This window comes from Carassius gibelio, chromosome A24, assembly GCF_023724105.1.
Source record: "Carassius gibelio isolate Cgi1373 ecotype wild population from Czech Republic chromosome A24, carGib1.2-hapl.c, whole genome shotgun sequence".
Taxonomy (NCBI): Eukaryota; Metazoa; Chordata; class Actinopteri; order Cypriniformes; family Cyprinidae; genus Carassius; species Carassius gibelio.
The window spans coordinates 1,138,509-1,166,069 of record NC_068394.1 but is presented as its reverse complement, the minus strand read 5'-3'; the positions used below and the strand labels follow the sequence as shown (position 1 = coordinate 1,166,069).

The 27,561-nt window shown below is 38.2% G+C and overlaps 1 protein-coding gene, 1 long non-coding RNA gene and 1 pseudogene across 3 annotated transcripts; 1 reads left to right on the top strand and 2 right to left on the bottom strand.

The window, feature by feature from the left end:
- The first annotated feature begins 115 nt into the window (after positions 1 to 115).
- Positions 116 to 19,571, top strand: LOC127946303 (uncharacterized). 2 transcript variants are annotated; one of them, XR_008151062.1, is made up of 5 exons: positions 116 to 260; positions 361 to 493; positions 2,749 to 2,879; positions 9,293 to 9,433; positions 19,360 to 19,571. It is a non-coding gene; the product is annotated as an uncharacterized LOC127946303 (long non-coding RNA). The 2 variants fall into 2 exon arrangements; XR_008151063.1 differs by lacking the exon at positions 19,360 to 19,571 and adding an exon at positions 13,324 to 13,430.
- Positions 2,723 to 13,510, bottom strand: LOC127946302 (myosin-7-like; annotated as a pseudogene).
- On the bottom strand, positions 16,792 to 27,432 carry slc22a17 (solute carrier family 22 member 17). The gene is made up of 10 exons (XM_052542780.1): positions 27,135 to 27,432; positions 24,354 to 24,932; positions 22,434 to 22,537; positions 22,212 to 22,366; positions 21,963 to 22,128; positions 20,573 to 20,679; positions 20,369 to 20,477; positions 19,890 to 20,113; positions 19,562 to 19,673; positions 16,792 to 18,242 (listed from the first exon to the last, which is right to left on the bottom strand). The coding sequence occupies exons 2-10, from the start codon at positions 24,801 to 24,803 to the stop codon at positions 17,966 to 17,968; spliced, it is 1,704 nt and encodes a 567-aa protein (XP_052398740.1). The 5' UTR covers positions 24,804 to 24,932; positions 27,135 to 27,432; the 3' UTR covers positions 16,792 to 17,965.
- Positions 27,433 to 27,561: the final 129 nt, after the last annotated feature.

Below are 27,561 nucleotides of genomic sequence, written 5' to 3'. Positions count from 1 at the left end.
TCTGTGAACCTTTGAGAAGCTCCTCCCAATTTTCAGACTCCACCTCCAGCACTGTGTGCTTCACCTTCAACACTAATAAGGTTTACGCACATACACTGTTTATACAGCGTTCAGCCTGGCAAGCAGCGGCTCTTCATCAAAGATCTACTGTTCAGTTTAGAAGTTTTCAATTGGATTTGTTGAATATAGTAATCGTTTGATTTGCTTTGCAGGTCTCAAGCCTTACGCACTCAACAGAATGGAGAGGACACTTGATGCAGGTGAGACAGATGAAATAAAGTAATTCTGTAGTATCATTCAAAACTTTTAGTTTACATTTACTGTAGATGTTTTGAGCATTATGTCTTTAATCACTTTCAGTGTGGAAGACGTTTAGAGGACACACTTTGGTTCATCAGAGATGCACCCTTTATATTTGGTAGACACCATGACTGCAACGATCTACCAAAGAAAGTCTTGGGTTTCATTCATGCAAGAAATATTAAATAATGTGGTAGGTGCTTTTTTCATTCTTAAAGAAAATATAACGAACGTTAAACTGTATTCTGTAAGACTGTATACATTTAATGTCAGTTTGCAAAGCACAGGTTTTCCTCACAGTTTGGAAAAGTATGGAATTTGATTGAAGTAATTTCCACGCCTGGAGACATATGGACAAAATGAAAATATTTGCATTTACAGACTTTTTGCCCCCATTTAGTTTTCTACAGTAGAAAATTAAGTGGATAGTTCACCTCAGTTGCTTGTCCCCATTGACTTGCATAGTGTTTTTTTCCATATTATGGAATTAAATGGGGATCAGCAACTGAAAGTGAACTATCCCTTTAAGAATTTAGTGAAAATAAATGTATCATACAAGAAGTGTGTTTTCATGGTAGCTATTTAATGGTTTTTTTAGTAATCATAAAACACATTAATTCATAGTATACTTTTTTATTCATCAAAAATGCAGGTTATAGGCATTTTGGGTTTCTTCTTACGATATTCTTAGCACCATATTAAAAAACCTCTACAAGGGTCTTTGCAAAAATAAAAAAAATAAGACTTTTTGTGACACAGAGTTGATGTTAAAGCAGACTTGAAATATGACGTACTGCCCTAAACAAAGCCAAATTTTGAAAATGTTTTTACAGTACCAATCTTTTTTATAGACCCTTGAACTTGAAAAATATGACATTGCACACAATGTGTCGTTGTTTTTCCATCGCCACAGAACATGCATTAAATTTGACATTTGGGCTTATGTTAGAGGTACTACTACCATATGGAAAGACAAGTTTTCTTCATTTTTTTCACTCATTTTCTTCATACAGTAGTAATATGGCAGTGACACACAAAATAAATAGGTTATAGCATATATAAAACTAGACATTTTAATGCGTGTAAGCACAAAAAAAAGTTTTTAAAAAGCACAAATAAGTTTCTTGTGTGCATGCAAAAGTTTTTTTTTTGTTTTTTTTAGGGGTTCTATATGTTGTCACTTTGAGAAAATCAATAAATAAACCCCTAAGAAAATAACAATATTTACAGGTTAATGTACTATATACCAAATACAAAGAAAATACATGTTAAAAATGGTCTGAAAATCTAGAGTTGGAAATTTTAGTCTGGAAAAGTGTGGAATTTTAAGATTCCAAAATGTGTAGAACCCCACTAGCAACTTTTATAATCAAAATGAAACACATGAAATTTTACTTATAAAATCTTATGTTTTAACCCCATAATGAGTTTGAAATTAGCTTCAGTAAATTCCTCATATGCAATGAATTGGAAAAGTAGTGCGAATTTCATGCACTACAAACATTCAATGCAAAGATCAAAATAGTGTATATAAATTATATTTACGTGTATGTAATGTTATTTAGATTAGAGATGGCCAATTTTTCAGATTAACTGATTTACTGTATTGTTGGTTTGCTAGCATTTCTATATTGCTGTAGTATTTAATATGCTCCAGAAGGTTTAGCATGTGAATTGATACGTCTGTATTCCCACTATTAATCACTACAGCACTATAATTGTATTTTTTCATAAAGTTAAACAATGTGTTAGTTCACCCAAAAATGAAAATTGTTTTACTCACCCCAGAGGCATCCTAGGTGTATATGACTTTCGTCTTCCAGACAAATCCAGTCGGAGTTATATGCATAATGCCACTCAGTTGGTGTTGCAAGCATCAGTCCAAAAGAAGTTAAATAAAAAGTGCCCATCCTTAAATCAAAAGTGTATTTTACACTTTAATGTTTAAGGATAGGCGCTTTTTATTCAACTTCTTTTGGACTGATGCATGCAACACCCACTAAGTGGCATTAAATAGCTTGAAGGATCAAATATATTTTTTATATAACTCTGACTGGATTTGTCTGAAAGTAGAAAGTCATATACACCTAGGATCCCACGGGGGTGAGTAAAACAAAGTCTAATTTTCATTTTTATGTGAACTATTTAAATTGGGTTGACCACCAATAAATTTTTAGTGATTATGGTGCATCAAATTGCATATTACCAATTGAAGTACATCTGGTCAGTTGGAAAATTTGCAAAGATAAACTCAAATGTATTTAAAATTATTGAGCAAATGAATGACTAATGCAAAACCAATAAATGTAAATATACTGTATACACAAATATGTGTACGTTCCTATTAATAGGAAAGTGCCTACCAAATATAAAATAACTTTTTAAATGATTGTTTTCAAATGACAGACCACACCAAAACAAGTTTAATTTGCACACTTTATTCTAAAGAACTACAGGTAATGACATCAAGAAGCACAGAGTCAAACCAAACAAGTCTTTTAGAAAGATGCAAGCGAGAGCTTCATTCTTCATCATGCCCTTTCTGTGTGGGGGAGAAAGAAGAGAAGGAAGTTTGGAAGGTATGTTATTTGTTTTAGTTTTTGCGCTAAATCAAATCTTATGCACACTTTGATGCTACACATAAGGAGACCAGAGCCATAAAAGACAAAAAAAGCTTTAGGTCTGAATGGTGAAAAGGTTAAACATTGTTCATGGCTCCACTGAGTCTTCTTATACTTTAAGATAGTAAGCACACCACATATTGTGTAAAACTGAGATAACTAACCTTAGATCCTGTGTCCCGACTCTTAGCTCTTAACTTGTTGACCTGAGATTCAGCAATATCAGCTCTCTCTTCTGCTTCATCCAGCTCATGCTGGAGCTTACGGAACTTGGTCAGATTAGAATTAGACTGTTCCTCCTGATTAAAACAAAAGGTTGTTGGCAAAGACAATATATTTATATACAATATATATATATACAGAACAGGGATGACGAAATTAACTCACCGCCTCCTCAGCAGCTCTCTTGTAGGACTTGACCTTCAGCTGGAGTTTATCCACAAGGTCTTGAAGACGAGCCAGATTCTTACGGTCTTCCTCAGTCTGTTAATAGACTTTTGATTATTTTTGGTTTGGGTGGTTTGAGGATGGAGATATCATATTGAATAGAGAAAGTGACCTGGTAGGTGAGCTCCTTGATGCGTCTCTCATATTTACGGATTCCTTTCACAGACTCGCTCGCCTTTCTCTGTTCTATTTCCACCTCATTTTCCAGCTCTCTCACCTACCCAATCCGAAAATGTATACATTTTTTAGAAATCTGTTGATCCCTGAACCTAAATTCTCATGAATAATCATCTCCACGGAAGTAAGGCATTTTGAAAAGAAAAGAACATAATTAAGAAGAGTTGGTTTGATAAACTAACCCTGGCTTCCAGTTTCTGGACCTGCTTCTTGCCTCCCTTCATTGCGATCTGCTCAGCTTCATCCAGACGGTGCTGCAGGTCCTTGATGGTCTGCTCCATGTTCTTCTTCATGCGCTCCAGATGAGCGCTGGTGTCCTGTTCCTTCTTCAGCTCTTCTGCCATCATGGCAGCATCAGTGATGGCCTTCTTGGCTTTTTCCTCAGCATTCCTGCACTCCTGCACTGCCTCCTCAACCTCAGTCTGAAGCTGAGTATTATCTCCCTCCAGCTTCTTCTTCTGATTCAGCAGACTGGTGTTCTAAACATAGACCATATGGACATTCATATAGTCACTAGATAATCTTGTGAGGGATTTGCTAGTACTGTTTATCTAGTACAGAGGTATCATACCTGAGAATGCAGGAGCTGAACTCTCTCGCTGACGTCCAGCAGTTCCTGCTCAGCCAGTTTCCTTCCTCTCTCAGTCTGTTCCACCATTGATCTCAGCTCATCCAGTTCAGCCTGCAGCAGATTGTTACGTCTCTCCACAATTGCGATGTTCTCTTTGAGATCATCATTACCACGAAGAGCATCATCTAGTTGCATTTGGACATCCTGTAAAAAAAAACAAGTTTTACAAATTAAAATATTGTATGATTTTGTTAGATTTTCTGTTTTTTAAACACTAACATTTTGGTTTAAAATATAATCTAGCATACTTTAAGATGTCCATGAAGACCCTTGAGTTGCTTCTGGGCTTCTGATGCCATTCTGTTTGCCTGGCTGAGCTGAATCTCCATCTCATTGAGGTCTCCCTCCATCTTCTTCTTCAGTCTGAGAGCTTCATTCCTGCTGCGAGTCTCTGATTCCAGTGAGCTCTGAAGAGTATCAATCATTCTCTGCTGGTTCCTCTTGGCTTGCTCCATCTCTTCATCTTTCTCAGCCAGTTTACGTTCAATATCAGCTTTGATCTGATTGAACTCCAGCTGAGCTCTAAGGATCTTTCCTTCTTCATGCTCCAGGGAGCCCTGACAGATCAAAGGATTTAACCATTAAAAAAGTACTAAGTTTGATTTGTTTATTATTTTCAAGAAGTTCTACTGGGACAGTGATTAAGAAAAATACACCAGGCCTTAACAAAGGCCAGAGACACTGAATATGGACCCAAAGAGAATAAAATACTGTATCAGGCAGAGCATTCTCACTGTTCACAATCTTCAAGATGCATGAAGAAAATATTAATATGTAATTGGGGTTGAGTGGTTGTATGAATGTACCACTGAAGAGAACTGTCTTCAGAAAAGTTTTGATTGCAAATGCAATTTCATTTTCTTCTCCTCTTACCTGCATTTAAAGAAGTACTAATTAAAATTCTAAATACATAGCTTTAAATTGGAAGGTCAATCTGGGATTTCTTTTTCTAACAGTCCTTCAGTAGGTGGAGCTTGTTTTTCATACAAACTGAGGTCAAGGATATTGTGCTTAAAAGGTTGGTGACCACAGTTCTAGTGTATAATTGGAAAAACTAGACCTGCAACATCTAAACATCAAACATTTTACCTCAGCTTCTTCCAGAGCTGCTTGAATTTCAGCTTTTTCCTGCTCCAACTGCTTACGAATTTTCTCTAGTTCATGAATGTTCTTTCCACTCTCCCCAATTTGTTCAGTGAGATCAGCAATCTCTTCTGTTTTTTAGGAAATATAATATAGGTTAATGCATTAAAAAGATATTAATATTTACTGTGAATTCTTATAGACTGATAAACAACGGGCACCTTGGAGGTTCTTGTTCTCTCTCTTCATGGTCTCCAAATGATCCAGAGACTCCTCATAAGAGTTCTTCAGTTTGAACAGTTCAGTGCTCAGAGATCTTGCTTCCTTCTGGGAGCTTTCCAGCTCACTCTGAGACTCCTCATATTTCTGCTTCCATTCAGCTAGGACCTGTTTGATAGTTTCAGAGACTTTGATTAGCTACCATTGGAGCTTGATGAATTGTGAAAGATTATTGATATACAGTAAGTGTGTGTTTTTTTTTACCTTGTCAAAGTTTCTTTGCTTCTTGTCCAGAGCAGCAGCAGCAGCATTGGATCTCTCCACATCCACCATGAGATCTTCAATCTCATTCTGCAGCCTGTGCTTGGTCTTCTCCAGAGAGGAGCATTTAGCATTGACTGCTTCCACAGCTTCTTCTGCATCTTGCAGACGCTGAGCCAGTTTCTTCCTTCATGAATAACAGAATCAGTCAGATGTTTGTATGGTATGCTACACGGAAAACCCAAGTATTTCTTGTTCATACTTAGCATCCTCCAGCTCTTCCGTTCTCTGGATGGCATCGGTTTCATACTTAGTTCTCCACTGAGCCACCTCAGAGTTTGCCTTGGACAGACTCCGCTGCAGTTCAGCTTTAGCTTCCTGCTCCTCCTCGTACTGTTCCCTCAACAGATCAGCATCATGACGAGCAGATTGAACTGCATGGGCCAGGGCATTCTTAGCCTATAAGATATTTAAAATTAATGTTTTCTGTTATGGAGAATGACCCATAGCTGCAGCATAAGGCTTTAATATCTTTGATGGGTGTGGGTTTGAATCCTGTTGCTCCAAAAAAGAGCTTATCGGGTGACAAGGCAGAGCAATAATTAATGAGAATGACTGCTACACTGTGCTACGCTAACCTTGTGGGTATTAGTAGTTGTAATACCTTGACTTCCTCCTCTAGTTGTCGTTTGAGGTCCTCAGTTTGCTGAGTGTAGGACTGCTTGCCTCTTGTTAGCTGAGAGATCAAAGAATCCTTTTCTTCCAGCTGTCTAGAAAGCTCCCCTATATAGAAATATAACCATTACATTACAGAAAGTAGTGTGTGAACTTAGGAATGTGTATGTAAAAAAAAACAAATACAGTGATATCGTATCGGAGTACATACCATTTTCGGTCTGCAACCTAGCTTTTTGCATGGTAAAGTCATTGATGCTGCGTTGTCCTTCTTCGTATTTTGTTCTATATTCTGACATCTGGTCCTCGAGGGTCCTGCACATTTTCTCCAGGTTTGCCTGGATACATATTATATAAATGAATATTAAATAAAGCAGAAAGAGCACATGATTCTAAAGAACAGCTGAAAATTCTAATATGGATACAAGTATTCCTCACCTTGGCCTTGGCAAGCTGCTCCATGTTGGAGACCACATCATCCAGTTCCAGTCTGAGTTCACTCTTCTCTTTCTCCAGCTTCTGCTTCACTCTCTGAAGGTTGTCAATCTGCTCTCCCAGATCGGCCACACTGTCAGAATGTTTCTTCCTCAGAGTAGCCGCAGTGGCTTCATGTTGTAGAGTGGCCTCTTCAAGGTCTCTGCGTAGTTTTTGGAACTCAGCTTCACGTTTCTTGTTCATCTCAATCTGGGCAGCGGTGGCTCCACCAGCCTCCTCCAACCTCTCACTGATCTCCTCTAGTTCTCTAGAAAGATCAGCTCTCTGTTTCTCAATCTTGGCACGAGCGGCTCTCTCAGCCTCCAGCTCTTCCTCCAACTCTTCAATTCGAGCCTGGTAATGTGAGGAAAACCAAAGTTAAAGCTAGAATTCCTAACTATGAAACTTTTTTTTAAGATTGATACATTTTACCTGTAGCTCCTTCAGTTTCTTCTGGAGTTGACCTGCCATTGCCAGCTCATCTTCAATCTTGCTGTTGAGCTGGCTGATCTCAAAGTCTTTCCTGTATTGCAGAAAATATTTGATTGGAACTGTTAAGATTGGGAACTGTATTCTTGAATAATTATTTCACCCTCTTTGTAAAACACACTTTTTAATCCTCTCTTCCAGTTGCTGTTTGTCATTTTCCAGGTCCATCACGCTCTCTTGGGTCAACTTTAAGTCTCCCTCGAGCTTCCTCTTTGCCCTCTCCAGGTCCATACGAAGTTTCTTTTCCTGTTCCAAGGAACCCTCAAGCTGGAAGGACAAAAGTATTAAGCATTTTTGTTTCATGGTTAATTTACTTCAGAAGTATCAGCAAACTACTCACATCATCCACTTGTTGCTCCAGCTTGGCTTTGGCTTTGGTGAGTGTGTTGACTTTGTCTTCCTCACTCTGGAGGTCATCTAGTGTTTGCTGATGGGCCTCCTGCAGAGCTTTCTTCTCTTTGGTCAGCTTAGCAATGATCTCATCCAAAGCTGCCATCTCTTCTGTCAGGTTTTTAACCTACAGAATTGTGTAATTGTATCAGGAGACTCCTAGTCAATCCAATCTCACTTTTCAGACATGTTCATTGTTCAAAACTGACCTTGTTCTCAGTGGCATGTTTCTCTTTCTCCACTTTGGCCAGAGTGAGCTCAAGGTCATCAATGTCCTTCTTGAGCTCAGAACATTCATCCTCCAACTTTCGTTTCTTGGCAGTCAGCTCAGCATTCATTTCTTCTTCATCCTCCAGTCTCTCAGTCAGCTCTTTGGCTTTGGCCTCAAGCTGGATCTTGTTCTTGATCAGACCCTCACATCTCTCCTCAGCATCGCAAAGATTATCTTGCTCCTGTTTACAGATGCAGAAACGTATTTATATTCATACTAATGTTTTTGTAATTATACTTTTTAATTACATTTTATTAATTGATTTATGAAATCATGAACTTACAGCTTGGACTTGGAGTTGCAGGTCATTCTTCTCTTGGAGAAGAGTAACCATCTTTTCTTCAAGCTCCTTTCTGCGAGCTTCAGATTTGGCGTAAGCCTCCTTCAACTTCAGGAATTCTTCCTTCATGTTGGCCATTTCTTTCTCTGCTTCAGCAGATCTCAGAAGAGGCTTGATCTTGAAGTAGAGCTTCATCCAGGGCCAATTCTTGACACCCATGAAGGCACGTACATTCCACTGGATCACAAGCAAGGCATCTCTGCCAAATAAAACAGTTTCTGTTCCATTTTCTCTTTCTAATAGATATTGAAAGATTTCGATGCCCAACAGTTACCTTCGTTCAACAAGCTTCTGGAACTCAATTCTTGAGAGAAGACCACGTGATCTAGCTTGAAGATTGGTGATGATGAGAGCAAGACGATCGTCTCTCATTTCTTCAAGGGTGCCCAGCAGACCAGCCTTGAAGAACACCTTTAAAGAGATGTTATGTCAGTAACCTATGATCAATACATAGACAAATCAGGCAGTCTGTCAAAGTGATTAGAGCAAAAACAAACTGATAAATGCTGAAATTGCCCAAGAGCCATGGTACGCTTTTCACATATGTCAGCCTTTTAGTTGCTTGCTTTTCTCATACATTAAACTGAGATAGAAGAACAAGTTACAACTGAAGAACTGCACACACATAATTACACAAATTCTAATTCTAAACATGAATACCTTAGTATGTCCAAACTTGTACTGGTTGTGGTCAATCTCCAAAGAGCCCAATAACTTCTCAGCTCCTTTCCTGCTGTCGATGAACTGACCCTCTGGGATGGCGGCAGGGTTCAGGATACGATATCTGTTGTTGCATATTAGTTGGAGAATATTGGATGATAATTATATCTGGTAAAGTACGTTTTTCACCCAAGTGCAAGTCAGATGTCCTGTATACATAAGTGAATGTACCTCTGCTTGAAATCTCCATACAGGATCCTGTTGGGGAAGCCCTTTCTGCAGATTCTGATGCCCTCCAGCACACCGTTACAGCGCAGCTGGTGCATGACCAGAGGATTCTCCATCGCCCCAGGAGTCTTAGTCTCATTGGGGATGATGCAGCGCACAAAGTGAGGGTGAGTTGACCTCAAGTTGGTCATCAGCTTGTTCAGATTCTCCTGTGGATAGATATTATCCATCAATCTGCCAACATATATTATAGGTTGTCATGTTTATTAAAATGATTACGAAACTAAATCATACAATATTACAGAAACAATTTTAAGTGTGCAAAACACTCTATGTGTTACCCTGTGGAGAGCAGACACGGTCTGGAAAGAAGAGCCCTTTTTCTTCTTCTCCTTTACTTTGCCACCTCCTCCACCTCCTTCCGCCATGACTGTTCCGAGAAATAAACTTAGTTTTTACTTAAAAATATACTTAATTGTCTCTTTTCCCCATTTGACATGAAAACACACCTGAATCAGCTCCAGCATAATTAGCAAACAAGTGAGCCAACAGTTTCATGGTGGACTTCTGATACAGGCCAACAACCGTCTCATTTAGAGGATCCTTGTTCTTCACCAGCCAGTTATTGATGTTGTAGTCAACAGTGCCAGCGTAGTGAACCAGGGCGAAATGTGCCTCTGGTTTACCCTTGACAATCCTGGGCTTCTGGAAGTTAGCACTTTTGCCCAAGTGGTTGTCATAAAGCTTAGCTTTGAATGTTGCATCACTGGCTTTGGGGAACATGCACTCCTCTTCAAGGATGGACATGATACCCATGGGCTACAGAGAAGACAGGTTTATACCTTAAAATAAACCTTTTGTAACTTAAAGCAAAAATTGATATTAAATTAAACTCAAAGGTGAGATGTGCACCCACCTTTTCAATGAGATCAATGCAAGCCTGCAAGTCCATGCCAAAGTCGATGAACTCCCACTCAATGCCCTCCTTCTTGTATTCCTCTTGCTCCAGAACAAACATGTGATGGTTGAAGAACTGCTGCAACTTCTCATTAGTGAAGTTGATGCACAGCTGCTCAAAGGTGTTGAACTGCAAGTGGAAAATATTGTAGAATCACAATGACAAAGTTCTTAAATAACATTAATCAGTAGATGTAATCTTACATCAAAGATCTCAAATCCGGCAATGTCCAGCACACCAATGAAGTACTGGCGAGGCTGTTTGGTGTCCAGGGATTGGTTGATTCTCACAACCATCCAGAGGAACATCTTCTCGTACACTGATTTTGACAAGGCACCAGTGGCATAGTACACCTGGACAATAGACATTGATATGTTACAAAAAATGATGCTTTCATTGTTAGGTTAACAGTACGTTAATAATTAGGTGATGTAAATCACCAAGTTATTTCCACCTGTTGGACATTCTGTCCCCTGGTGACCCACTCATTCCCTACTTTGACTCTCGGGTGGCACAGAGCCTTGATGAGATCAGCAGAGTTCAGGCCCATCAGATAAGCTGACTTATCAGCATCTGACATGAATTAAAAAGAAGGTTGACTGTAATGAATCTACGCATACATTCTGTCAGCATTTTGTCCTGATACTGACCCTCAGTGCCATCAGCCTCTGCCTGTTCCTCTCGTTGCTTCTGCTTGAACCTCATGTTTCCGTAGTGCATGACAGCACCAGTCAGCTTGTAGATGCTGTTCTTCTCCTCTTGGGTGAAGCCCAACACATCAAATGCTTCCTACAGCAAATATACAATGTGTCTAATAATTTATTGCATCAGTTCTAAAGCTTGAGAAGTCAGTATCAACAGATTTATGCATGTTTTGGATAACGCACATCTGTTGCCATCAGCTCATCAGCATCATTAATAGAGGCCACCTGTGTCTCTCCTTGGGAGATGTAGGCATAATCGTAAGGGTTTGCTGTGATCAGCAGCATCTCTGAGAGGAAAAGCCATAAGTCACTCAGACAAAATGTTGTAATGTGTCATAGGCAGGTCTTGCTGTTACAATTTATTTGCCCACCCAGCAGCTCCGGTTTCTTCTGAGACAGGATCTGGTAGAAGATGTGGTAGTCTCTCTCAGCCTTAAGCTGGAAAGTCACACGAGACTTCTCCAGAAGATCTGTCAAGGAGTGCATTTGTTTTTATAATCACTAATATAATGGATTAAGTTTAACATTTTAAAATGGAACCAAGCATGAGTTTCCTTACAAGTTTCTATATCAGCAGAAGCAAGTTTTCCATTTGCAGCAAAGTGAATGCGGATAAACTTGCCCTGTTTAAAAAAAATAATAATAATAATAATCGTCAGTTCTTCAGTTCGTTCTTCAGTTTTGAACTCCATTTCATTGACTTACAAATCTAGATGAGTTGTCATTTCTGATGGTCTTGGCATTGCCAAAGGCCTCGAGAGCAGGATTACACTGGATGATTTGATCCTCCAGAGTTCCCTAAAAAACACAACATTTGAAATGAGTGTATGCCAGTCCAACAAGTTTTATTTTAAGTTCAGATCTTCTCAGTTTACCTTCTTTTCAGTGGTTTCCTTCTTTGAAGGACTAGCAGCAATGCTGGCAAAGTACTGAATGACTCTCTTGGTGTTCACAGTCTTTCCAGCACCAGATTCTCCACTTTAGGTTTAAAGATAACATGGTAAGAACTGCACAACACTTTTTTTTAACTGTTATAGAAAGTGATAAACAGAAGCAGACTTACGTGATAAGAATAGACTGGTTTTCTCTATCTGAAAAGGGCAATATCATATGAAATAGCATTAAAGGACAGAACAGACCACCAGCTGTGCTACACATCTGAGTTTAGTTTGAACATACAGTCAGTTTTATCCAAACTTAAAGGTGTATCACCAATGCTATCTCACGACCAATTCGTACGTATTTTACGAGGTAGCTTATTCGTACAAATTTGTACAATCTCACTCGTACGATTTTATACGATTTGTCTAAACCCCAGTGACGGTTAGGTTTAGGGACGGGGTTAGGTGTAGGTCATTCGAACAAATTCATATGAATTGTGCAACTCGTAAAATACGTAAGATTTGGCAACAATCGTATGAATTTGTACGAGTGTGGTCGTACGAATTCGTACGAATAAGCCACCTTGTGAAAAATGTACAAATTGCCGTGAGATCGGAATTGTGAAGAATGGACAATTCTAGAAAAAACGCTGAATGCATTTAATAAAAAGCAACTAACCATGTAATTGTGCATAGGTAGAAGCTCGAAATGTATAAACACATCAAACCACTTCCAATTTTATTTTAGTGTTGTCAAACATCATATATCAAACTATTTTTCCATTATCTGTCACTTGATAGAAACTAGTCAAATTAGGCAGATGCCAACATGGACAAGTTGTGTGACAGTCTCAAAAACCACAAACAAAACTATGCAAAGCAGAAAAATAGTGCATGCGAGAAAGTCAGATACAAGTTTCATTTACTGGTATTCATTTATTTTGGTGTCAGGTTGATGAGATATCTGGATGCTAAACTAAAACCAGTTGAGAACCAGTGGTGTCAAGTTGACGCACCTGACAGCATGTACTGGTAGGCGTTGTCAGAGATGGAGAAGATGTGAGGAGGAGCTTCACTCCTCTTCTTTCCTCTGTAGGCAAGGACCACTTCCTGGTTGTACACCGGGAGCCACTTGTAGGGGTTCACAGTGACACAGAAGAGCCCAGAGTAGGTCTGTAAGAGATCCACAGCAAGTTTAGATCGGCTCATTCGTGATAAAGTGAATCTGTGAGTGTTTTAAGACGCCACTCACGTAGATCATCCAGGCTGCGTAACGCTCTTTGAGGTTATACAGCACGGCAGGCTCGTGCAGGAAGGTGAACATCGCCATGTCCTCAATTTTATCAAACTTTGGCGGGTTCTGAGGATGAATATCTGCTTCTTTTACAGTTACAGTCTGTTAAAAGCAAACACTCCAACAGTTATTACTCAAAACGATGAGTTCCTCTAATGTAGTGAAGCAATAATCAAGATTCAAGACCAAGTTCAACTACTACTTACTTTGCCTTTTTCAGTCTCACAGGTGACTTTATCACCGTCCCGACTCAAAACGGTTCCTTTCACATACTCTTCTTCAGCATCAGGAACAAAACATTCCCTTTTCATGTCAAAGGGGCGAGTTTGGGCCTCCAGACGCTCCCTGTCTGACTTCCTGAGGTACGGAGCAGCAGCTCCAAACTCTGCCATTTGGGAATCCCCCATCTTTCACCCTGCTCACAAGAGCATACACAGTTTACACACACACACACACACATATATATAAATAGGAACCTATTTGGATGCTTAAGACACGTATAAAAATGTCTATATATATATATGTATAAGAAACAACAAAATTACCAAATTGAAAAGAAACGGAACAAAAACAGTGTATTCCATATTTCACTAAACCAAACAAACATTGAAACTTAAAAATGTGAAATTAAATAAATAGTAAAAAATACATATATTTTAGTATCTTAATATATACAGGAACTTGCTGCTATGAGGCAAAAACACTTCATACATATTTAAAAGTTATTAAAAAGTAATTTTACCCTTGTTAATGAAGCTTTATTGCTGTAAAACCAAATTTCATGTTCAAACACATGCATTACGACCATGAAACACTAATATGATGAGCATTACCTCTGACAGCTGCCAACACAGAAAATATTTCCACAAACAGTCCCCTAAAACCAATACGATCAGAGATAATGGTTCAAAATCCATCACCATGAATTACAAAGTTATTAGATTCATTGATTAAAGAAAGACTTCAGCTCGCTTGATGACTTTTAAAGAGTTGCATATTACCTGTTCAGAAGTTGTAGGCTTGAGGGAAAGTTGAATGGCCGAAGCTGAGGATCCTCTCAACAGTGTGCCCTTCCTCTCTTTTATAAAGCCACTATCCATCTAAATAAGGGAGTTGGCACACTGTTATGCCAAAATGCTATTGTGCTTGGTTCAGCTGAGGTAGGGAGGGATAAGCATTGTTTTTCATACACACCAGTCATTCCAACAACATCCCATAATGGATAATTATTACTAGAGGACAATTAAAATGACAAAAGACAAAGCTTTCACCATTAAACACCATATAAAAAATATGTTCAAGCATGATTTTTGCCCCCAAGGCATTCAGGAAAACACAACATTATCAGCTTGTTGCATCATAAATATGTATAAATGCACATATAATTATGGAGTTAAAAGTATATACCTTTGTTTTTGTTCTAAACTAGCTTTGGAACTGTCTGGTAAAGTCTCGGGCTAATGACCAAACAGGTAAGTAATGCCAATAAAGTAACCGTTGAGACTCAACCATGCGTTTGCTTTTTCATTTTCTCCCAATGCACCAACATCAGTTGATCACCAAAGCACATGTTCTCATATTATAAAGACATAGGCTTCCTCTATATCACTTGTTTTGATTACTGTATGCAACTCAAATGGGCATGTAAACTCATCCAATTTTTGCTATTCATTGAATATTTTTTTTTATGATGGAATCGATTACTAAAGATGACAGAAACAGTTTGAAATGTCATTGAACACCTATCTGTCATAAAATGGGTTCAGATGGGTTGAAGGTCACTGAGCGACAGATGAAATCATTCCTTGCCTCACTGGCACAGGGTCGTCTCCCCACATTTGTCCTTGAGTACAAAGATAACCCTGTGAAATTCCTGGAAAGTGACGCCCATTGATGGAGAATCACAGGTTAGCGCTTCCATTTATGTAACGCTGTGGAACGTTTCACTGAAAGACAAATATAAACAAAGGAAGAGTGATGGACAACTTTGGTGTAATGCATGGGTGAAGCTAAAGCGGCGGTGATAGCCTTGCTCTGATATCCTGTGCATGCGTCCACCGTCACAAGACAAGCGAGATGTATGAGGTATTGTCTTTCTGTCGGGTCAAATGTTTGGTTGCCTGCCCAGCACTGCTGCATACGTGCCGTCGTCATAGTGTAAATGATCTAAACGAATAAAACACAGTTAGCGTTCTTATTCTGGTCTAGTTCTGTTGTTGACCTTTTACTCTTAGATTTCAAATGTCTGAAACTAAACATTTGAAATCTCTAATTAGGGAAGAATTGTTTGTGTACTTGCCAACAGACAAGAATGGTTTCAACCAGCGTGAGCTATAATTAGATGTCATGCCAAGTGAAGACAACCAAGCAGCAAATGTCAGATGTTAACAAGGTGCAAGTGTTCAACAAGTGAGATTGTTTTCATTGTGCATGCCTTCATAACATCTACAACCAAACCCTCAGAGACTTGAAATCTCTAGGCAAGAATCTAATAAGGTCGAGCAGTCGATTGATCTAGAGGATTTACAGTTTGAGAGAGGATGCAAGCGGTCAGCTGGTAATTCAATAGAGTTATGAAGCTAAATTAGTCTCTGCTGTCTCTAAGAGACTCTGTTTGATAATGTCTAATGTTATACTGAAATACATTTCAATTTAAGCCTGTCACTAATGATTCTTTCGGTAATCGAGAAAGCTGATATATATAAAAACATGAGAAAATTGCAGTCAAGATTTTTAGACGATTGAGTATCCTGACAGCTATATTTGTATTCGGGGTTCCCAGACATTTCAACCAATGATTTAAGACTTTTTATTAAAAGATAACATTTTATAAAAAATAAAAAATCACTCACTGAGGGCAATTTCTGCTCATAGCAAGAAAATCACTAGCAATTCATATCAATTGCCAAGACTTAAGCTAAGAAGGATTTTGTTCAATACATGTCTTTGGGGTATATTTGTAGCAACAGCCAAAAATACATTGAATGGGTCAAAAGAAAATACAGATTTTTCTTTTATGCCAAAAATCATTAGGATATTAAGTGAAGTTTGTATTCCATTAAGCTATTTTTTAAATTCCCTACTGTAAATATAATAAAACGTAATTTTTGATTAGTAATATGCATTGCTATGAACTTCATTTGGACAAATTTAAATGCAATTTTCTCAATATGTATTTATTTGCACACTCATTCCAAATTTCCGAATAGTTTTATCTTGGCCAAATATTGCCTTATCCTAAAAAAAAATCAAATCAATCTAAATATTATTTATTCATCTTTCAGATGATATATAAATGTCAATTTCAAAAAACCGACTGATCCAGGGTCACACATTTCCAGGTTTGCGATAAAACTGGGAATCCTGTTTTCGGATATATTTGATATGCTTTTGATAGTGGCTTGTGTAAACATTAGGGGGCGCTATATAGTAAAGCTTTGCAGGATAAAACAAAACTGACCTTTCTGACCACTACTGAATAAGGAGCTGCTGTCCAGAGTGTTTTTATGGTGAATCACTGGCCACGTCTGAAATGAGCTCACCGACAAAAACTGAAGAGCTAAAAATACACAAACCAGCAGAATATTATTGAAGGATGGGAGGTACAGCAGAACATTCACCAACACCAATGTCTTAATGCATTCAGCTTGACTCTTTCAAGGCACATATTCCAATCACTCGACAAACATTTGGTTTTACCAGATTTTATTTGTAATTAGAGTTGATTAAAGATTAGTTAATAATTACAGCATTGTTTAGTAAGTGTTGCGCAATCATCAGACTTACTACTACTATCCTTTATTATTAAAGTAGTAGTAATAATACATTATTACTAACAATTCAGAACTATTAAGTGCATTTTAAAGAATCTAACACAAAGACGCGTTTACAAGAGAAAGCTACAAAGTTCCAATGTTCCTTGTTTCATAATCGGACTGAAAATGCAATAGGCAAAGACAAAACAGAAAGGCATCAGACACAAATAAATCCTGACAGTGTCAACGTTCAAACGAACCTGTGCGTTTCTTCCCTCTACTATCATACTCTTCATGTTTAAGGTAAGGAACCGAGTGATCAGTGTGATTTCAATCATCCTCATTAGAGGAATATTACAGGTTTATTACAACTTGCCTCCTCTCTTAGTTTGTACAAAACAGGATAAGTGTGAACAGTAAAAGAATGGATGTTGCACAAGAGGGGTTAAAAGCAGGATATATTTTTTTATATATTATTTTTTAAATCGGTTCTTTAAAAAATAACACCTGGCCGTGCAATAGAGACATAAAATGGAGTAATTGACAAGACATCCCAGCTTCTGTACGTACAGTACAACTCAAGTTGCATTCCTATAATATTCCTGACGTGTAACATACAGTAATAAGTGTTTCTGGTATCATGCCTCAGTCTAATCAGAGTGCACATAAACGATCTTTGAAGCACTGATCAGTTCTTCAGCGATCCTCTCGGGGCGCGCCATTCTTAGCAGCAACGTGTAAAAGAACCAAGAGAACAATTCCATCTGGAGTGAGAACTTAAGCCTGTTTTCACAGGGATAAATAGATTTCGAAACTACCATTTGAACCCTTGTCTCATATTGGTCTAATATATTACTTATAAGTCACCGAATGCTACATGGGTCAGACTTCAATGTTTAGTCAAGAGTATGCCCTTGTCTCATGGTTTATGCCACTGAGCGCTGACAAGCATTTGAGTACTCTGTGGACACGGTCCCTTCAACTCTTACATGATGGGTCCATGTGCCACGACTCCAACGACACCTGTTAGGAATGACTACAAATACAGGATTATTAGGACGGGACTCCGTGGTCAGTCCCTCAGTATTTGCAGTTGAAGATTGAAGGCTAGGTCTCTGGGTTGGGCGTAGCCAGAAGAGGAACGTTATCCCTACGTCTTCGCACCAGTGGAGGCCGGCGGTACTGTTCTCCATCCGCCAGCGTCTGTGGAAGGGGTTTGCGTTTGCTCTCCGGGAGAAGCAGGATGGAGAGGACCGCCAGCAAGGCCAGAGACGAGTAGACCACATGGTGCAGGAAGTAGCCGTAGTGGTTACGCAGATCCATGAGAGGAGAACTGAGGCGACCCACGCATCCCAAAGCCATGACCGCTCCCACACCACTTCCTCTGTGGACACAACAATGGGACATTAAAAATCGACACTTTCGTGGAATGTTTCTAAAAGACTTACAGTTTACAGTGAACTTGTAACAACTCGGGAACGTTGATAGTTGTTGGGTTCATTGCTTTTAGAAAGTGGGAATTCCATATTCACAAAATAAACAGCAAATAAAGTGTAATGATATTAATAAAAAACAGTATTCTTCCACCAAACAATGTAGCTCCTCAGAAACAGTTGTGGGTGCAACAATGTGGTTGCCGAGCAACACACAGAAGTAAACAAGGGCGTATGTTACTTTGTAATTTACAAACAGATTTGAACGTGGCTCAACCAATCAGAATCAAGGACTGGAACTCTCTGCTTTACAATATGAAATCTACTGTCTAAATTGAATTATTTCTGGACTATTGGTTGAAGAAACGTAGAAGCATAATGGAACTTTTGAAGTTGTCTTCACGTGATATCGGAATTATCAAATTTTCGTAGTTAGAAATTGAATGCCTTTCAAGTTTTTAAAAGTAATTGCATAATTAGGATCTTGATACACAAGCCATAATTTGGCAGCGAAGAGAACTATATCTGTACTGACTGTTAAGTTGCATTCATTTCTTTATTTATACTTGAGTTTATTTGTTTATAAATACCAATGCATTTTTTTTACAATGCATTTATTTGACCGAAATTCCCATTTTCATATGATTGTCAATAGATGGGATGCTACATTTAATTCAAAATCTGTTGAATATTCACTAAACAACTTCAGTACATTTTGGCTCTAGAAAGAATGTGCATGGTTTGCTCCAAGAGTTTTATTTCTTTCGGAAAACAAAGCACTTAAATGTTACAAACTCCAATCATAGCATGTGAAGGCAGCACGGGAGGCATCTCCCAACATTAGAATTAAATATCATAACACTTACGACATTATTACATGCATTATATGTATTTTTTATCAAGTGCATTTAGGATTTACATTTTATTACTTCATACATTCCCTTGGAATTAAACCCATGACCTTGCCATTTGTTAATGTCATGCTCTATCGGCTATAATAAGTGAAAACTATTAATAAGTGAAAGACAAGAACAACTGGTGCAAACTTTTCGCTCTGTTTCCTCCCAGGAGAAACACTCTTGACGGGAAGCCAGAACCACACAGAAGAGATGCATGAATTACATCCCCAACCGGCTCTCTGGAGTTCAATAGGGACTCTTCACTGTCTCATTGTCCATACATCACATGCATTCTGCTGCTTCTAGAGCTAAAATAAGCATGATGTTACGAGGGTGCGCTAGTAACCAGCCCCGCGGGAGCGTGTGTTTACCTGATGATGGTGGGCATGACTTCAGCGGTGAAGAGAATAGAGAGCGAGGCGGCCGCTTGGGACGAGAACAGGCCCATTATAGAGAACACAGTCATGGCTGACTCGCTCAGATCTGCAGGGACACATTCATCTCAACGTTAGACTTTATAAAGCAAAACACCTCAAAGAATCAATTGGAGAATGCTTGAAACTTTGTATGGCTTGCACTTCGTTCAAATTCTGAATGCAAATCTATTTTTAGACTTTTTTTTTGAATCGTGAAATTATTTTTACCGAATGCATTTCTATTATTTTTTGGAAAAGAATTGTAAGTGTTAAAAACACTAACAGTCCATGAGTCCGAGCAGGATTAGGGAAGCCAGTCCGGTCAAGGTCATGGCTAGAAGAAGAATTCCACGACGACCAAACCTGTCCACTGTTGCCCAGAGCAACAGCCAGGCTCCGCCCCCTGCACATACAGACAGCAGGTACGTCCAATAGAAACTGGGGGTGAATCCTCTGACATCACCTCTGAAGGAGCTGTAGCAGTGACTGATGCCATGAGAGATGAACCTGAACACAAGAACACACAACCAGTCCACCCAATAATCATGCAATAAATGCACGTGTGAATAAATAAATAAATGCATGCATTTGCTTTGGTCATCCATATTACTCAATTGTCAAGAATGTCAACCGAAGAATAAATAAATAAACTTTAATCCTGACTATTTTGATGTTGCTTTGCAAGAGCAGTTTGACTCCGGCATCCAAAACGTGACCGCTTCAGCACATTGGGAAAAACGTTTACTAGTAGGAATGACTTACGAAGTGAATCCCAGCACACACAGGTTTTTCCAGATGTTTCTGCTGTGCAGCAGTTCTGGGAAGGATAGACGAGGACGTCCAGGAGACGAGGACAAGTCTGTGTCCAGCTCTGCATCATCAGACACAACAACGCACAGTTTGTTACCCTGAGAACTGAACTAACATTAGACGGAAACATGAATGAATGAATGATGGAAAACTGACCTGTGAAGCTGTCGTCGTCTCTCTGCCGTTCGTTGAAGGAGTTCATGTCTCCCGTTCTCTCGGAGAGCAGAAGCCAGCGCGGTGATTCAGGAAACACTCCCGGGATCCTGAAGACAACAAACAGCATCTAAAAGAGCAGCTTCATAGAGTAATGAGATAATCCGCTCAATTTGGAGAAGCGGGACGGTCTGGTAATCATAGAAACAAAGGTGATTCGTCGTTACTAATGTGCGCTGGCTGCACTCAAAGCTCTCAAGCTTCACAGGGAATTTCAGATCAATATTCCTGAAAGAGCAGTCGCTTTGCATTTAGGCGGATGAAGTGTTGAAAAGCTTCCTGTTCCCAGATGCCACAGTGTTGATGCTGAGCCGGTTTAATAACAGAAGAGATATTATCCACAGCACTGAAGGCCTGACCTGCAGGAAACCCTGTTTATGTTATGCAACAAATGAATCACCTTACATGTGTGTTTGTTTTTTTTAGGAAGCAGCTCACAGAAATGTTTTCAGGGATCAACACTTCTATTACCAGGTCAGTGTTTTCTTATGGTCTTACATTGTGACTAAGATCATGCTTTTTTTTAATCCCTTGCAAACTTTTTGTTTGGATTTTGGTGATGATCTGAATATTGTTTTGTGATTTCCTGTTGATCAAAGCAGTAGCAATGCCAAGGTCATGGGTTCGCTTCCCAGGAAATGCATATGTTTATTAAAAACCATGTAAACCTTGAATGCAATTAAAGACACTTGGGATAAAAACATCGGCCAAATGCATATAAATGCATACATTTTAATGCTTCTCTGCAATAATTTTGGTACCATAACACAAACACACTGTTTTTCACTTTTTAAAAATATATACAAATTATAAATGTATGTGTGTGTATGTTGTATTTTACATATTTTATACTGATATATAATTATTTTAGTATAATTGAGAAACATTATGATTACTATTTTGTATTATACTTTTATTTTTATTATAAAGGTTTTATTTTTATAAATTTTTATTTCAGTTTAAGTCGTTTTTTAAAGAGAAATATTGCCTTGGCAGTAACTTTTTTTTTTTTTTCCAGCTAAAATGTATTTAATTTCAAGTAACACAACTTTTAATGGTTTTAATTTTAGTTTCAATTTTGCAATAATTTTATTTGCATATATAATTTATTTCGCAAAAATAATTTTAAGTAAATACCCACTTTGAAACATAAGCATGTAGCCTTAAATTATTATTTAAATTTTTTTAAGAACACGTTGGTTTAAAAGGGTCAGTTTTTTACAGTTACCAAAAAAAAAATGTTTATTTTCTACTGTTAATGCAGTCCTAACAGTTATAGTAACAGTAATCCAAACACCACATGATCAGTAGATGGCATTCATCAGGGACTGACCCGTAGCACAGGAACAATGACAGAGGAGCAGCTCCGGTTCCTAAAAGGCCCCTCCAGGAGCCACAGCCGAGGGCCACAGCCAACAACAAGAGCTCGCCCGCAAACACGGTCAGACCGGACATCATCGTGGCCAGCAGCCGCAGCGACGGGTCACACAGCTCCACACCTACAGCCAAACACAAAGAAACCGTTGTGACGTCATTCTTAAAACACCAGCCGATCGAGACTTGTTTGCACTGTTTGACTTACGTGTGACGTACAGCGTGAGGTAGACGCCGGCGCTAGCCGCGGCCAAGCAGAAGCGCATGGTGATGAAGACGGGCGGAGAGGGCGACACACACGCCAGCACCCCGAAAACCACCGCCAGCATCAGAGACACCAGCAGAGACTTGTGTCTGCCCAGCCTGAAACACACCCAACAAATCAACCTCTGACATCAAACACACAACAAGACCACAGACAGTTCCTCACCGGTCAGCCATGTAGCCCAACCCCAGACAGCCGGTCAGCGTCCCCAGAATGAAGCACACCTCCTCGACTGGAACCAGCCAGTACCGCGAACACACCAGATCCCACTGACGACAACAGGAAGTCAGGACAGAGCAGACAGGAAGTCAGTTGTACCAGGCGAATTCAACAAGCGATTTTAAAATACTTCACGTCGTCGTCTTCCGTGCTAAAGATATATTTACATATAATAAAAATATACATATAATAAAATAAATGTTCATGAAATCAAATAATTTGAAGTACTAAATATTTGAATTAATATATACAATATATAATATATATAAAAAAATTACAAATGCACATTACAAAATTATCTAAAATGTAAAGTATGCTATGCAAATGTTTTACAATTTTATATTAGATTGAAATCTTAAAGTCTTGAAATGTTGCTTTGGCAACTAAGTGAAAGATTAAGGAATAAATTAAAATATCTAAAAAATAAAACCGAAATAAAAAAATTTATTAAAGCCACTAAAAAAAATTACAAGCACTGTACTAACTTACACTTAAATTAAAACTGAAAATGTAAATTAAAAAGTTAATTAAAATCTTTTGTATTGAAATAAATATAAGTTTAAAGAAATAAAATTACTAAAAATAAAATAAAAAAATAAATTAAAGCTATATAGAATTTTTCAGAAAATAACGCACACATTACAAAATTACTAAAACTTGAATTTAAATGTAAAAGTTAATTCAAATCTTCTGTATTGAAATAACTTTAAATTAAATACCTAAAATTACTAAAATAAAAATAAATTAGTTGTATATGGAATGTAAAAAAAAAATCTAAAACTATTTAGAAATATATAAACAACAAAATAAAAAAAGACAAATGCATATTACAATAATAACTAAAACTTAAATTTAAAACAAAATATACGATTCCAAATTTTTTGCATATTACACTGAAATCTTAAATGAAAATTAGAAATGTTGCCTAAAAAAGTACTAAAATTTCTAAAACTGAAATAAAAAATAAATTAAAGCTATTTAGAATTAATTAAAAACAAAATACAAGCACATGTACTTAGACTTAAATTAAAAACTGAAAATGTAAATGTTAATTCAAATCTTTTTATATTGAAATGAATTCAAGTTGAAGAACTTAAATAAAAATAAAGTTTTATATAAAATGTAAACAAAAAAGAAAAACTTAAATAATAAGGGTTACTTAAGCTTTAATCTAAAGCTAAAAATATGAATAATGTAATTCAACATATTTAATAATAACTATAAAAGTATATAAATAAGACTAAAATAAAACTGATAATATCACAAATGGATTCTAACCGTCAGCATGTCATGTGAGCAAATAGCTGAATTACGACACAAAAGAGTTTGTCAGCTGAAATGTGAATAAACCAGTTCTACTGTACACATGACGAGTCTAAAGGGTGGAGAACCACAAACAGCATCAACAAATGAAAGCATCAACTAACTTTAGAGTCATCCTCGTTTCACATCTTTCATTGATTAAAAACTTCACTGGAGTAATTACGCACTCATGAATTAATTACAGTTCTTACAATTCCTAAATTACAAATTTTAGAATCTAAGGAACTTAAAAAAAAAAGAGAAGAAAAACAACAACAAGTGTCTAAAATGAAATGGACACCATTAAAATTAAATTAAAATGTTGAGAATAAATTAAATTAGATAAAAATACTTAATTTTTTTTAATTTTATTCTAATTTAATTGATTTATTCTTTTAATTTTATTGGCGTCTATCTCATTTTAGTTCAATTTGTATAAAATAAAACAGTTCCTAAACTGTATAGGAAAAATGCAGCGTGAACATTCTGCTAAATATCTTTACATAAAACTAGTAGCAAAAAGCATTAAAAAAGTTTCTGGATGTATTTAAAAGTGTGGCCCACCTCTGTGACGATGTTATTGGTCAGGCCTTCGGTAACGTTGTAGTCGTATCCAGCGTCACAGTCCTTCACACCCGACCGCGTGCCGTTCACGAACTGCTTGCACTGGGGCAGGTCTCCGTCTCTCTTCTCCGTCCTCACGGAGGCGTTGGTCACCTGAGGAGCGGGCGAGGGTCCTGGGAGATGACAGCGGAAGGGCGGGGCCAGGGTCAGGAGCGGGTCGGAGGACAGCAGGAACGCCAGGAACAGGTTGGGCAGAATGGAGAGAGCGATGAGGAGCCGCTGCTTCTTACGGCCCAGAGCCAGAACCATGACCTCTCCGGTGGGGGGGAGAGCGGGCGGCAGGGGGAGCGAGGACGGGGCGGGAGACGAGAGCGTGGGGGAGGACGGGAGCGAGGGAGGGGGAGGAGGACACGGGGACGGGGAGGCCAGCGGGGACGGGGGGGACGTCATGGTTTGGACAGAAGCTGCGCCACAGACACCAGAACCTTACAGAGAGGTGAAGAGAGAGAGAGAGAAAGATCTGTGTCTCTCACTCTCTCTCTTCCTCTGCTCACCTCGAGACAGACGAGCAGAAACAACCTGCAGAAGACAAGCATAGATCAAATCAGACTCAGTTTCTAGCATGATTAGCATTTCGACTAGCATGTTTCTAACATTATTAGCATGTTGCTAGGATAGATAGATAGATAGATAGATAGATAGATAGATAGATAGATAGATAGATAGATAGATGGTTGATAGACGATAGATAGATAGACTATAGATAGATAGATAGATAGATAGATAGATAGATAGATAGATAGATAGATAGATCGATAGATAGATAGATAGAATGATAGACGATAGATAGATAGATAGATAGATAGATAGATAGATAGATAGACAGACTATAGATAGATAGATAGAATGATAGACTATAGATAGAATGATAGACTATAGATAGATAGACTATAGATAGATAGATAGATAGATAGATAGATAGATAGATAGATAGATAGATAGATAGATAGATAGATAACATTCCGCCTGGAAACAAAAATAGCGTGCCAACAAACCCCCTCATGAAAGAAGAAACTGTGACAATGAAACGAAAAGAACTGTGTGTCCGAACTGTCCTGAGCGCATGAGGCATATTCTTCTTCTTGCTTTACAGCGGATTGTAGACTTATAAGTGCATTACCGCCACCCTGAAGAAGAAGACGTGAACTCGCTCAAGACAGTAAAAATAGATATAAATACTGTTCAGTTTCTTGAACAGACACATCAATGTATCGTCACGAGCTGCCGGGTTTAATTTGGTTTTGTTTGTGTATTTTTGATTCCAATCCACTTCCATCATAAGACTGACAGACTGTAACTGTTTGAGTTGAAAATCTCAGTTTTCTGTTCTACTGAAGAAACAAAGTCACCTTCATCTTGGATGCCCTGGGGCTAAGCAGATTAACATCACATTTACATTTTAGGGTCAACTATCCCTTTAAGTGCTGCAGCATCTAATATACAGGCACGCATCCATTTTTTTTTCTCTCTCAATTGTTGCTTTCACTTTAAACATAGGCAACTGTGTTTATATGTAACCTAGTGTTGTTTTTAACAGTATTAGCACAATCAGACTTAATTCAGTAATTTATGTGCTATTTGACCGGCACACCCCTGATAGATAGATAGATAGATAGATAGATAGATAGATAGATAGATAGATAGATAGATAGATAGACGATAGATGGATAGATAGATAGATAGATAGATAGATAGATAGATAGATAGATAGATAGATGGATGGATAGAATGGTAGGTGATAGATAGATAGATAGATAGATAGATAGATAGATAGATAGATAGATAGATAGATAGATAGATAGATAGATAGACGATAGATAGATAGATAGATAGATAGATAGATAGATAGATAGATAGATAGATAGATAGATAGATAGATAGATAGATAGATGGATGGATGGATGGATGGATGGATGGATAGATAGATAGACGATAGATGGATGGATGGATGGATAGATAGATAGATAGACGATAGATAGATGGATGGATGGATGGATAGATAGATAGATAGACGATAGATAGATAGATGGATGGATGGATGGATAGATAGATAGACGATAGATAGATAGATAGATAGATAGATAGATAGATAGACGATAGATGGATAGATAGATAGATAGATAGATAGATAGATAGATAGATAGATAGAATGGTAGACGATAGATAGATAGATAGATAGATAGATAGATAGATAGATAGATAGATAGAATGGTAGACGATAGATAGATAGATAGATAGATAGATAGATAGATAGATAGATAGATAGATAGATAGATAGACGATGGATGGATGGATGGATAGATATGATGGGTATACAGTAGGCTAAATAAAGACAGAGATAGACAGTTATGAGAAGTCACTTTTATGATAAATAGTTTGAGAGATAGATATATAAGTGTTATTTATAGCAAGAGAGAAAGAGGGAGGTTTCATCTTCAGCAGACACTTCAGATGAAAGAAAGAAATGAAAGAACGAGCAGATGAAATCATCGCGTGAAAGGGAGAAATTAAAGAATAAAAATAAGATGAAAGTAAAAAAGGAGGAGTGCAATGAAGGAATGAATGGAATGTGATTGTTATGTAAGTGGAATTATAGAGACAGGAGAATTAAGAAACCCTATGCATTAAAGAATCTATAAACAGGAATGTTATTATGTAAATGATTGGATCTTCTAAGCATCGTTCGTAAGTTCTGATATTAAAATGCGTTTATTTCCTCACCTGCTTCTGCTGATGTCTCCAGACGACTGATGTGCTCTGGTCTGGTCTGATGTGGTCTGGACTCGCTCGGCCCGTTCAGTCCAGCGCAGTAACAATGTCTCCGCAGAAACAGACGCGCGTCGCTTCGCTCCTGCTGATCTGACGCGTTCTATCCGCCTCGCGTCACACCAAACGAACGCGTTAAATGAAGGTAAATAAAGCCTGGATGCACGGCCATGGACGGAAGAAGATCCCCGGCTCCGAGACGCGGACAGGGCGGAAAAACTGGTACGACTGACGGTAACCTTCGGGAACATTCGGACAGCTTCGGAAACCCGAGACCAAAGACGCAGCTGCAGCACAGCCGTGCAGCCACACGAGGGAGCCATTTATCACATTAAAATAATGTTTTTAAACTTTACAAAGAACACTGGCGTACTGCATCCTA